The sequence below is a fragment of the Dendropsophus ebraccatus genome, chromosome 3 (genome assembly GCF_027789765.1).
Source record: "Dendropsophus ebraccatus isolate aDenEbr1 chromosome 3, aDenEbr1.pat, whole genome shotgun sequence".
NCBI classification, from domain to species: Eukaryota; Metazoa; Chordata; class Amphibia; order Anura; family Hylidae; genus Dendropsophus; species Dendropsophus ebraccatus.
Window position 1 is genome coordinate 7,882,597 of NC_091456.1, and position 14,726 is coordinate 7,897,322.

The 14,726-nt window shown below is 41.2% G+C and overlaps 1 protein-coding gene across 1 annotated transcript in view; it reads left to right on the top strand.

Annotated features, from left to right (window-relative positions):
* The first annotated feature begins 1,077 nt into the window (after window positions 1-1,077).
* TMEM116 (transmembrane protein 116) overlaps window positions 1,078-14,726 on the top strand; it is a 36,629-nt gene continuing 22,980 nt past the window's right edge. Inside the window, exons 1-4 of the mRNA XM_069960766.1 lie at window positions 1,078-1,209; window positions 7,831-7,877; window positions 10,765-10,828; window positions 11,591-11,716. Of these exons, the coding sequence (XP_069816867.1) occupies window positions 1,156-1,209; window positions 7,831-7,877; window positions 10,765-10,828; window positions 11,591-11,716 (291 nt within the window). The 5' untranslated portion in view covers window positions 1,078-1,155. The remainder of the gene's footprint in view (window positions 1,210-7,830; window positions 7,878-10,764; window positions 10,829-11,590; window positions 11,717-14,726) is intronic.

Below are 14,726 nucleotides of genomic sequence, written 5' to 3' on the forward strand. Positions count from 1 at the left end.
CTCTTCCTCCCCTGCCCCTTTCTCTTCCTACCCTGCCCCTTGCTCTTCCACCCCTGTCTCATACTCTTCCTCCCCTTCCCCATACTCTTCCTCCCCTGCCCCTTGCTCTTCTTCCCCTTCCCCATACTCTTCCCCCCCTGCCCCATGCTCTTCCTCCCCTGTCCCTGCTCTTCCTCCCCTGCCCCATTCTCTTCCTCCCCTGCCCCATGCTCTTCCTCCTCTGTATTTTAATAGCACAGTGTCCTCAAGAGGTAGAAGAGCCGAATCATTGCTGAATACGGAAGCCGATGAGAGACGGGCGCCATCTCTCCAATTCACTGCAGGCTGGGATGGGAGGTGGGCTGAGAATGGGAGATGGGCTGACAATGGGACAATGAGTTTTGCTGAGGGTCTTTGAGAAGTTACAGCTGGAATCTGATTGAGCCGGACTCCATAGAGCTCCATTATAAGTCCGACTCTTTTTTCTAACTCAGAGCAGAGAGCGGATGTGCTGCAGCGCGGTCTTCTTCCAGCAACGTTCTCCTGATCGGTACAGGTGTGAACACTATAATGTCTCTATGATGTCTATAATGTCTCTATGATGTCTCTATAAAGTCTCTATGATGTCTCTATAATGTCTCTATGATATCTCTATGATGTCTCTATAATGTCTCTATGATGTCTCTATGATATCTCTATGATGTCTCTATAATGTCTCTATAATGTCTCTATGATGTCTCTATAATGTCTCTATGATGTCTCTATAATGTCTCTATGATGTCTCTATGATATCTCTATGATGTCTCTATGATGTCTCTATGATGTCTCTATGATGTCTCTATGACATGTCAAAAGTTTTTTGTAACAACAGTGACGCTTTAAGGATCCTTTCATGTAGGATACAGAGCGGTAATGTAGAGACTGTAAATCCAGGAAAATAGTGGTTGAGTATAATGGATGTGAAGTCTGTGTGACCTGGGCAGGCGCTGTCACTGTCACTGTCATTGTCAGCACAACCTCCAGTGTCTGCCCGTACAGCCGGAGTCCCTTCTCAGCCCTGGCCACGCCCCCAGCACTTATAGGCAGCGGCTGCCTCTTATCCCTGCACTGTGCTGTCTGCTGTCCCAGGATGAGACCTCACTACTACTCCTATCTAATCCTCATCTGACTCCCACCATGGACTATAACATTATGTATGAGAACGCTACAGACGCAGAGGAGCTGCCTGGGGTAAGCACAACCTTCTCCCTACAATGTCGCCTCTTATCCCGATGTTTTTTCTACCTGTAGAATTTTTGTGTATTTTATCTTTAACCCTTGAGGCTCCAGTATGGATCGTGTCCTGGTCAAGAATAGCGTCAGATCCACAAACATAGTAACATATATATATAGTAACATAGATCCCAATGCTGCACGACTTTATTCTCGGGATCAGACGAGAAATTCCTTTGTTTGTGGAACAATAGGAGTTTATTGTGCTACAATGGGAGCAGATTGTAGTGTAAAGACTCTTCTCTAAGGAAAATACAAAGGACGCGGCTAAAAACAAGAACATGATGGGGTGTGATTGGGGTTTAATCTCCTTGTCCGTGTTAATACTCGCAGCCCCGGGTCCTTGGAGGGCTTGTGTCCGTGCTGAGGGCTTGTGTCCATGCTGAGGGGCTTGTGTCCGTGCTGAGGGCTTGTGTCCGTGCTGAGGGGCTTGTGTCCGTGCTGAGGGGCTTGTGTCCGTGCTGAGGGGCTTGTGTCTATTGTATTGTGCTAATTGGTGCGAAAAAATGATCAGTGCGATCAGTTGACCAATTCCCATTCATGTCTGTTGGGTTCACGGTGAATCCCATCTATTGGCTCCATCGCGATCACTTTATATATATATATATATATGATCACTTATGGTCCGATTTTTTTAATCGTTTATTTGATCACTTTAAGGTCACTTAAGGTCAACCCCCAAACTAGGGTGAATCTGCGGAAGACTGTTTAGACCAGGGGTAGGGAACCTTGGCCCTCCAGCTGTGGCAAGACTACAACTCCCATCATGCCTGGATGATGAGAGCTAAAGCTTCAGCTGTCCAGGCATGATGGGAGTTGTAGTTTTGCGACAGTTGGAGAACCAAGGTTCCCTATCCCTTGGATGGACTAAGCGATCTGTGAATTATCAGCAAGCGACCAGCGACAATTTAGGGACCTGTTGAAAGACCACGAATAACGATTTCACGCTCGTCAGCTGTATTTACACGATCAGATAATCGCTGAAATGCGATCGTTATGTTTTGAACGATAATCGCTCCGTGTAAAAAGGACCATAAGGTATCAGTGTGGTCGGTGGGTGATACGTGAATAAACTAATAGCAATCACTGGTGTCACACAAACTGGGAGGAACAATGAAGGTGTTTATGGTGTTATTTTCCTGTTGTTTTTTTTTTTTTTACTGCGTTTTAAGGCTATGATCACACACAGTGCAGCACGCTCTAGTTATGGTATTTTTAAGTCTCTATTGTTTTTTCCTCTAATTACAATACAAATCACCAGGAGTAATTATCTATTAATTCAATAAAATTCACAACAAAAACATTCAGGTACTAAGCCACATCATGGGTGCCTTGCACCAGACTTAAAGGGGTATTCCGCTCCAACATAACTTTTTAGCTCTTCTCTCTGTCTCCCCCTCCTCTCCCTCCCTTCTGAGAGGGCTGATGTAAACAAGTCCCTGGCAGGCTTTATCTGCAACATGGTAGCTTCTTTGTAATGCTGGAAGGGTTAAAGGGGTTATCCAGCCCTACAAAAACATGGCCACTTTTCCCCCTCTCTTGTCTCCAGATTGGGTGGGGGTTTCTAAGGGTCTATTTACACAGAAAGATTATCTGACAGATTTAAAACCAAAGCCAGAAACAGACTATAAACAGAGATCAGGTAATAAAGGAAAGCCTGAGATTTCTCCTCTTTTCGAATCCTTTCCTGGCTTTGGCTTCAAATCTTTGGCAGATAATATGCCAGATAATCTTTCTGTGTAAATGGACCCTTATGCTGCGTTTACACAGAAAGATTTATCTGACAGATTTTGGAAGCCAAAGCCAGGAATGGATTTCAAAAGAGGATAGATCCCAGTCTTTCCTTTATGACCTAATCTCTGATTATAGTCTGCTCCTGGTTTTGGCTTCAAAGATCTGTCACATAAATCTGTCTGTGTAAACGCACCATAACTCAGTTCTATTGAAGTAAATGGAGCCATGTTTTTGTAGCGCTGGATAACCGCTTTAATCACAGTGAGTTTATTAGCAACTTGACCTCAGAATAACCCTCCAAGCATTACAAAGAGGCTACAATGTTGCAGATATAGTGAGTCAGGGACTTGTTTACATCAGCAGTTTTAAAAGGGGGGACAGAGAGAAAAGCTCACTCACAGATTTTTGTGTCTTCAGCAGAAAGCAACAGCTGAGAACTTGGGTAAGGAGACTGAATAGATAATAACAAGTATGGAAGGAATTGTTAGTCTCACCATGGGCAACAACTTATCAAAAGTTATGTTTGAGTGGAATACCCCTTTAATGGTCCACATTTACTTTAACTGTCTAATTGCAAACTTAGACTAGACAATCTTTAAATGTTCTGGAGTTATGAGGCTGTTTGCTAAATCTGTCACATTTCAATGGGAAGTTCCATAAAAATAAAGCTACCATGGAGGCAGACCATGCAGCTACTATGGGGCCAGTCAAGGGGGGAAGGCAGGGCCTTCCCCGGCAAGGTGTGCTCTGTCTCCATGGTAAAGCTCACACCAGCATTCTCACCCACTCGTGGACAACCAAGAGCTGATAGCCCAGACAGCATTGTACCGGAAGACATCTTTCATATGGCATTTTTGTGTCTGTTTTTTTTCAGTTATTTCCCCCTCTCGATTAGACAGGGTACTTTTCTGCAGTAGGGTGCCCGTCCGGTTGCCAATCACTTTTGTGTTACAAGAATCTGGATCCATCTGGATTATATTTTTAAACAGGACACAATATGAACCTGCCTCTTGTTTCACTGGTAAATTTGCTCAAAAAGAACAAAACAGTCATCGGGATGCAAAAAAACAAAACAAAAACGAGGCTAAAACAACCCAAAAACTACCTGAACTTCATTGGAATGAGTAAAAACAGACATGAAAGCTGGGTTCTGATTGGTTGCTGCAGGAACGCCTGGCAGTTTTGCCCTTAGGGCCCTATTCCACCGGATGATTATCATTCAGATTATTGTTAAAGCGTTCGAATCTAAACGATAATCGTTCGGTTGAAATGCAGTGAACGATTAACGACCGTTCGGTGGTTTGCAGTAGATACGAACGCAATAGCGAAGAAAAAACGATCAGAAATACGATCATAAGTAACGATTATCGTTCCAATGAAATGAGTGAACGTTTTCAGGTCTTTCGCAATAGCGGTCGTTTGAGATCGTTAATCGTTAACGATTATGCGAACGATAATCGTCTGGTGGAATGGGGCCATTAGTCGGCTATTATTTATTCCCCCCGAAAGACGTATAGGCAGACGGACAGAGTAACGTGATCATCCCCGAACAGCAGAATTGTTTGGACACGGAACGTGCATTCAGCTTCCATCCATATTCTCGGCATTTGTAAAAGTTTGGATAAAAAAAATGAGTAAAATTTGCCTTTGTCCTCCGGATAGTCCCCAGCATTGTGTATGAAGCCTGCGCTCACCGTGACTCTTCTGGGCGACATCTGTTGTTTCTGTTTCTTCTGGATTAGCATAGACGGCTGCTACAACGGACCGTCCAACTCTTCCGCATGACCTGATCCTCAAACAACAGGGACTGACTCATCCTGAGTTTTCCATGTTCTGCCAGCACCTAAATATTTGGGCTGTTAAATATCAATATTTTCATTTCCCTTTTATCGGTCTGGACTGTTATCCCCCCAGTTATCCTCTATGGGAGAAACTCGTCGGGACTTTTTGCATCAATAGATTTTTGCATGCCCTTCGGATACAGAAGGGTCTTCCATGTTTCATACTCACGTCCATTATTGGTTGATTATTGCATCATTATTGATAATAAGCCCAGGTTTTGCTTTATGTCTGATTCACCCATAGCAACATAACATGGTTCATCTTTTATTTAACCGGTGTTTGTTACGATATAAAAGCTGAGCTGTGATTGGTCGTGATGGGCACATCTGATCAGTTTTTGATGAATCCCGGCCATAAAGTCACTAAATGTCACTAAATGGTCTCTAAGTGACCTAATAGCCTTAGGCTGTTGTGTACGCTAAAAAAAGGATGTGTTTTCATCTGCTTTTTGACTCACAAAAATAGCAGTTTTTTTCATATAAATCCATTTTTTTTGCATAAAATTGATGAAAAGAAAAATTAATTGCAAAAACGCAGTGTGAGCCCTGCCATAGGCTGGGTTCACACTGAGCAGTTCTCGAGGGATTGAGGCAGAAAGTTTTCTGCTTGAAATTCCTCGCCTATTTAGCTCTGGCAGAATAGAAGCAAAATTTGAGTGGAATTTGAGCGGAATTCAAGCGGAATTTCAAGCATCATTGACTTCTTTAGGATTCCTCTAGTGGAATCCCAAAGAATTGACATGTCAATTCTTCAGGTCGGAAGGCGATTTTGCGGCGGAATTTTTAGCGTGGAAATTCCGCTGTGTGAACAAATAAGCGGAAAGCCCATTAAAGCCAATGTACATTCACAATGTTCATTCTTTACGGGCGGAATTACCGGCGGAATCTGCCTGAAAATCCGCGAGAATTCCTCATTGTAAACCCAGCCTTAGGCTATGTTCATACTACCTAAAGAGACCGGCCGTTCCGTGACCCGGCCGGTCTCTGCCCAGATATTTCCTGCCGCAGGGTTCTGATGCGGGCGCATCAGCGCACGCCCGCATCAGAACCTCCCACAGCACATAATGAAGCAAGCCGTCGGAGCCGCTCGCTTCACTGTGTGAACTGACATGTCAGTTATTTGTACTAAAATGCTCGATTGCTCACTACTCGAGTTGAGTATTTTCCGATGCTCGATTTGATTAATAGCCCCCATTAAAGTCAATAGGAGACTTAAGCCTCCAGAAGGGACAGTGACAGATTATTAAACGCTATTAGGCTATGTTTACACTACGTATGAGACCGGCCATTCCGTGACCTTGGCCGGGTCACGGAACGGCCGGTCCCTGGCCGGATCATCTCGGCCGGTACTTAAGTACCGGCCGGATGATCTTTCCGGCCGCAGAGCTCTGATGCGGTCGCATCAGCATGCGCCCGCATCAGAGCTTCCCATAGCACACAGTAAAGCGAGCGGCCGGAACCGCTTGCTTCACCGTGTGAACTGACAGGTCTTTCTGCGGCCGGAATTCACTGAATTCCGGCCGCAGAAAACTGACATGTCAGTTATTTGCGGCCCCGTATGGGATCCCGGCCGGAGCGCATACAATGTGTGTACCCCCATAGAAATCCCATAGAAAGTAAGGTTATGTACCACTGTTCCAATGTACTAATCTGACTCCTACATTGGATAACTCTCCTAGATCTATATACTACACCACACTGACTGCACTCATCCAGCATAATCCCTCTGTGGGGACACCCACACCAGGGCTACCTAGTGGTCAGGAAGGGTATAATAGGTCAGATCAGTCACACACATCACATATACTCTATCTAGTTCTATATACCACAACTGAGCGGCAAGATTGTCTTCTGTACCTTCACCAATAAAAGCCAAGTGTCCTGCAGGACAAATGAGAGAATGCATATATACACGTGTATACAGGATGGGGGGTGATGGAGGAACATCATTCTGCACATGCAGCCAGATATGTGAAGTCTCTGCTAAGACTGTTATAGAGCCTGCATGGCATTGCTTTACCAGAATTGATTTTTTCTTTCAAATCAACTGGTACCAGAAAGTGCCAGAGATTTGTAATTTACTTCTAATAAAAAGTATTCAGTCTACCAGTACTTATCAGCTGCTGTATGTCCTGCAGGAAATGGTGTATTCTTTCCAGTGTGACACACTGCTCTCTGCTGCCACCTCTGTCCATGTCAGGAACTGTCCAGAGCAGGAGAGGTTTTCTATGGGGATTTGCTGCTGCTCTGGACAGTTCCTGACATGGACAGAGGTGGCAGCAGAGAGCACTGTGTCAGACTGGAGAGAATATACCACTTCCTGCGGGACATACAGTAGCTGATAAGTACTGGAAGACTGGAGATTTTTAAATAGAAGTAAATTACAAATTACAGTTAATTTGAAAGAATTGTTTTGTCAACTTCCCCTTTAACATCTTACTGTTGTGAATAAAGTCTAAAATGTGGGCAAGTTGTTGGATTTCCCCATCAGCAGAGAAGCCTCACCTGAACCGTACACCGCTCGTCCCTGTAATATATCATGTTCTGCCCTCAGGTGACTGCGATCTATACAGCGGCTCATTTATCCAGATCTGTCACACTGTATTATTACACTGCTGACTGTAATAGGTTTGTACAATCACTGTGATGTGCGGGGAGATATTACACTGATATACGACACTAGCTTCTTACTGCTGTATATAGTCAGTATAGAGTGCTGTATATAGTCAGTATAGAGTGCTGTATATAGTCAGTATAGAGTGCTGTATATAGTCAGTATAGAGTTCTGTATATAGTCAGTATAGAGTGCTGTATATAGTCAGTATAGAGTGCTGTATATAGTCAGTATAGAGTGCTGTATATAGTCAGTATAGAGTGCTGTATATAGTCAGTATAGAGTGCTGTATATAGTCAGTATAGAGTGCTGTATATAGTCAGTATAGAGTGCTGTATAGAGTTCTGTGTCCCAGATGTTACTAACTTGCAGCATTTCCCCTTCTTCTAGGTATTTGCAGCAGTGAAATGGATACAGGTGGTTACTTCTATGCTGAGGTCAGTAACAGAGCTGGACAACAATATAATATGTCATCAAACTATCAACTGCTCTCCTTTAGAATGTAATAATAATAATAATAATAATAATACAATAAATAATGCTATAAATAATAATAATAACAACACAACTATAATAATAATACTACAATAAATAATACAATAAATAAAACAATATTAATAATAATAATACAATTTTTAATACTAACAATAATAAAATTAATAATACAATAAATAATAAAAATAATAACAATTATACAATAAATAATAATAATAAAATAATAAAAATTATACAATAAATAATACAATGAATAATACAATAAAATAATAATAATACAATAAATAATAAAAAAAATTATAATAATACAATTATTTAGAATCACAATAAATAATAATAATAATGATAATGATAATATTACAATAAAATAATAATAATAATAATAATAATAAAAAAGTTTGTGAATAAATAAATAATGTATGTACTTCCAAATAGTAAACTAAGCTTATATGGCAATGGGCCTCTTTATTTCATGAATTACATTATATTCTCTCTCTCTCTCTCTCTCTCTCTCTCTCTCTCTCTCTCTCTCTCTCTCTCTCTCTCTCTTTCTCTCTCTCTCTCTCTCTATATATATATATACACACATGCATATACCGCTTATAGAAAACTCCATGCAACTCTTCTAAAAGTATAGACAGGACAATATGTCTGTTTGCATCCTATATGCTGTAGTGATTCTTCTATCTTCCTGCATTGCAGTCGGCCATCAGGTTCATACTCGGGATAACACCTTGCTGGGCGGACGGCTCATCCTGTCATAATAATCACAATGCTGGGCTGTGTATATGTCAGTGGCTGTGTATATGTCACTGGCTGTGTATATGTCACTGGCTGTGTATATGTCACTGGCTGTGTATATGTCAGTGCCTGTGTATATGTCAGTGGCTGTGTATATGTCAGTGCCTGTGTATATGTCAGTGCCTGTGTATATGTCAGTGACTGTGTATATGTCACTGGCTGTGTATATGTCACTGGCTGTGTATATGTCACTGGCTGTGTATATGTCACTGGCTGTGTATATGTCAGTGCCTGTGTATATGTCAGTGGCTGTGTATATGTCAGTGGCTGTGTATATGTCACTGGCTATGTATATGTCAGTGGCTGTGTATATGTCAGTGCCTGTGTATATGTCACTGGCTGTGTATATGTCAGTGCCTGTGTATATGTCAGTGCCTGTGTATATGTCAGTGCCTGTGTATATGTCAGTGGCTGTGTATATGTCAGTGCCTGTGTATATGTCACTGGCTGTGTATATGTCAGTGCCTGTGTATATGTCAGTGGCTGTGTATATGTCAGTGCAGCATAGTTGAGATGCCATCATTGTGTGCATAGTCTATCTGCTCTGACATTGCATCCTGCAGGTGTGTTCCAAGGCTGAGTCCACCTGAAGAAACTCATACAGTAAAAGCTTCGTCCACCACCCAAAGTGTTTCATGGGTAAAAAAAGAATAAACTCAAAGCAGCTTCCTCTATCACATTGTATATACAGTGGTGCCTTGGATTAGGAGCATAATCTGTTTCGGGACGGCGCTTGTAATCCAAATTCACTCTTAAACCAAAGCAAATTGTCCCATAAGAAATCATAGAAATGCAGACAATTGGTTCCATACCCCAAATATAATGATTTATTATTCTGAATAACATGTAAAACAGATAAAACAAAGATTCAGAAACAGCAGAATATGTGATATTATAAGTTACTGTACAGTAATGGAGAGGATGGGAAACACAAGGGCGGACAGAGACTGCAGGGAGCAGGAAGGAATGAGCAGGGCAGATGTGGGCACATACATGCAGCACTCCTGTACGGGGAGAGAGGGGTTACAGCTATGGAGAGATTACCTCCACAGTCCTGTCCCCTGATGTAAGCCCCAGCCTGAAGTGGATCTGCTATGATTTGGAAGGTGAGGGAGACTTCCATGGTCAGAGTACAGGGCTGTAGACCCCGCTATGCAGCCATACCCCTCCCCCACTCCCCCTCCCACCCAGTACAGGGAGCTCTTACACCAAAGCAATGCTCTTATACCAAGTCACCATTTTGAAAAACTGTGAGCTCTTAAACCAAAACGCTCTTGAACCAAGGTATCACACTATATATATATATATATATATATATATATATATATATATATATATATATATAAAGAGTTGTGATTGGATAGCTGCAGGCAGAACCGGCTACACCAGGGTCACTTCATGTTAAGGGGATTTCCAGGACCAAACATTGGCGGCCCGGCCCAGGGACAGGAAACCTTGGCTCTCCAGCTGTTGCAAAACTGAGATTCTCAATACCCAAATCCCAACTCATCTGATCCCAATTTTTTGGAGGGACAATAACACTTACATTTCTTTATGCATATAGACAACACACCATTTTTTGTCTGGTTTCATACAGCATTAAAGTTTAGTAAAAACACCAAAAAAACTAAACAAAATTCTCCAATCATGAGTTGAGGCGGGACAGCGCGGCAGCTGATGATTGGCTGAGCAGATATTGCAGGAGCCAGAGGCCGGCATACACCAAGCTCAGTGTGCCCGGTCTGGTGCCCACCCCAGCAAGGACCGGGCTCCCTTAACCCCCAGTGTTTAGGCTAACCTGATAATATAAAATGTGGATATCTGCCCCAGTATCCGCTCCCAACTGCAATCTCACTGATAGCGCTGCCTGCAGGACATCCTGGTGCAGTAAGACGCTGAGGAGTCTGGGCTCTTCCTTTATTATTGGCAGATGGGACCAGAACCTACAAAAAACAAACATTTTCAAAATTTTTAAAAACATTTAATGTTCTTAAAATGCCTAATTCTTCCTCTCTGTTTTCTCTCCAGTATTGTGGGTTCGGGCTCCATCATTGGCTATGCTGTGTTTCAGAACGCTGTCAGATCCCCAGAGGTGAGGTTCTTGTGGACAGGAGAGGAACATGTTATATTTCTTCCATGGATTTTACTAATATTCCTGTAATTGTAATGTTCCTATCACTAGGATATGCTGGGGCGATTGGGAAGCACCTGTAGGACTCCTGACTATTTGTGTCTCCACCTGCTGTTCAAGAGAATGGGGCTGTGGTTCCTGCACAGCAGGTGGACAGAAGGGCCAATGTGTTCTCATATAAGCAGAATTAAAGGGGTACTCCAGTAAAAAAAAAAAAAATTCAAACCAACTAGAAAGTTAAATAGATTTGTAATTTACTTCTATGTAAAAAAAAAGTCTCCAGTCTTCCAGTACTTATCGGCTGCTGGATGTCCTGCAGGAAGTGGTTTATAACACAGTGCTCTCTGCTGCCACCTCTGTCCATGTCAGGAACCGTCCAGAGCAGCAAAGGTTTTCTATGGGGATTTGCTGCTGCTCTGGACAGTTCCTGACATGGACAGAGGTGGCAGCAGAGAGTACTGTGTCAGACTGGAGAGGATACACCACTTCCTGCAGGACATACAGCAGCTGATAAGTACTGGAAGACTCTAGATTTTTACATAGTAGAAGTAAATTACAAACAACAGTTTATTTGAAAGAAAAAAAAAATCACTGTAGTGCCCCTTTAATGCTCTGAAGGGATATGGACTGAGGGGGGTAGTCACAGGTAAGTATCTTTCCCTTACTCTCTTTATATTGTCCCCCCCAGAAATCTGTGAAATAATGTGACTTTTTCATCCTTAGGTTCGGCCGCTCTTTTACCTCAGCGTCTCTGACTTACTTCTGGCGTTTTGCTGGCTCCTTGGGGCCGTTCTATACAATCCAAGTACCGGGGGCTTGTCATGCTTTAACCTGCAGGCAGCGGGGCAGGTGAGTACATGTTACTTCTTATAGAGACTTGGCGGGAAGGAATTGTTTGTCAAGTCAAACAATCTGACCTTCCATTGAGTTTGTCGCGTTCACCGCTGTGTAGGTAAAGCTGCTTTATTAGAAACATCATCATAGACTATAGCGGACGCCCGCCACTCTCTTACATTTGTATATTGTTTTTTTAATTAAAGTTTTGTTTTATTAAAGGGGGATTCCGCTCATATGTTGCTGCTCATGGGGAGAATATAGCATACAGCCTATTCTTACCTCACTGGAGTCCTCCTGCATCTTCTCCAGGTCCCCAGCTGAACGATCCCGCCTTCACTTACAACTTGGACTCGTCTAGGGGGGAGGACAGCCCGCTCAGCCAATCACTGGCCGCTGCACTGTCCCGTATTAGTCAGTGATTGGTTGAGCGGGCTGACACTGCCCAGACTAGTCCATCTCGGAAGTAAAGGTGGGATCATAAAGCCGGGGACCTGGAGATGATGCAGGAGGACACCAGAGGAAAGCACAGAAGGAAAAATAGGCTTTCCATACGGTGTTATATAAGGATACACTGATAGTATATGATGGTATATAAGGATACACTGATACTATACGGTGTTATATAAGGATACACTGATACTATACGGTGTTATATAAGGATACACTGATACTATACGGTGTTATATAAGGATACACTGATACTATACGGTGTTATATAAGGATACACTGATAGTATACGATGGTATATAAGGATACACTGATAGTATACGGTGTTATATAAGGATACACTGATACTATACGGTGTTATATAAGGATACACTGATACTATACGGTGTTATATAAGGATACACTGATACTATATGGTGTTATATAAGGATACACTGATACTATATGGTGTTATATAAGGATACACTGATAGTATACGATGGTATATAAGGATACACTGATACTATACGATGGTATATAAGGATACACTGATACTATATGGTGTTATATAAGGATACACTGATACTATACGATGGTATATAAGGATACACTGATACTATACGGTGTTATATAAGGATACACTGATACTATACGGTGTTATATAAGGATACACTGATACTATACGGTGTTATATAAGGATACACTGATAGTATACGATGGTATATAAGGATACACTGATAGTATACGGTGTTATATAAGGATACACTGATACTATACGGTGTTATATAAGGATACACTGATACTATACGGTGTTATATAAGGATACACTGATACTATACGGTGTTATATAAGGATACACTGATACTATATGGTGTTATATAAGGATACACTGATAGTATACGATGGTATATAAGGATACACTGATACTATACGATGGTATATAAGGATACACTGATACTATATGGTGTTATATAAGGATACACTGATACTATACGATGGTATATAAGGATACACTGATACTATACGGTGTTATATAAGGATACACTGATACTATATGGTGTTATATAAGGATACACTGATACTATATGGTGTTATATAAGGATACACTGATAGTATACGATGGTATATAAGGATACACTGATACTATACGATGGTATATAAGGATACACTGATACTATACGGTGTTATATAAGGATACACTGATACTATATGGTGTTATATAAGGATACACTGATACTATATGGTGTTATATAAGGATACACTGATACTATACGATGGTATATAAGGATACACTGATACTATACGGTGTTATATAAGGATACACTGATACTATATGGTGTTATATAAGGATACACTGATACTATATGGTGTTATATAAGGATACACTGATAGTATACGATGGTATATAAGGATACACTGATACTATACGATGGTATATAAGGATACACTGATACTATACGGTGTTATATAAGGATACACTGATACTATATGGTGTTATATAAGGATACACTGATACTATATGGTGTTATATAAGGATACACTGATACTATACGATGGTATATAAGGATACACTGATACTATACGGTGTTATATAAGGATACACTAATACTATACGGTGTTATATAAGGATACACTAATACTATACGGTGTTATATAAGGATACACTGATACTATATGGTGTTATATAAGGATACACTGATAGTATACGATGGTATATAAGGATACACTGATACTATACGATGGTATATAAGGATACACTGATACTATACGGTGTTATATAAGGATACACTGATACTATATGGTGTTATATAAGGATACACTGATACTATACGATGTTATATAAGGATACACTGATACTATACGATGGTATATAAGGATACACTGATACTATACGATGGTATATAAGGATACACTGATACTATACGATGGTATATAAGGATACACTGATACTATATGATGGTATATAAGGATACACTGATACTATACGATGGTATATAAGGATACACTGATACTATACGATGGTATATAAGGATACACTGATACTATACGATGGTATATAAGGATACACTGATACTATACGATGGTATATAAGGATACACTGATACTATATGGTGTTATATAAGGATACACTGATACTATATGGTGTTATATAAGGATACACTGATACTATACGATGGTATATAAGGATACACTGATACTATATGGTGTTATATAAGGATACACTGATACTATACGATGGTATATAAGGATACACTGATACTATACGATGGTATATAAGGATACACTGATAGCACATTATCTTATCAATAAGTATAAGCAAACAAACCCTATAGTTCTCGTCTATCTTGTAGATAAGTACTGATACAGTCACATTATCGCTCACGTCCTGTGTTCCGGGGTTGGGACGTGTCTGGGTATTTCAGGTCAGACATATTCGTTTCCCTATGAGAGGATCGGTCAGCTCTCCTGACTTAGGGTGAGTTCATACTGAGGAAATCTCGCGGATAATGTCCACGGAATTCCGCAGTATGTCCGCGCGCACGGCTGCGCGCCTTTATGCCGACTCCATAGACACCATTCTATGGGCCAGCGTATT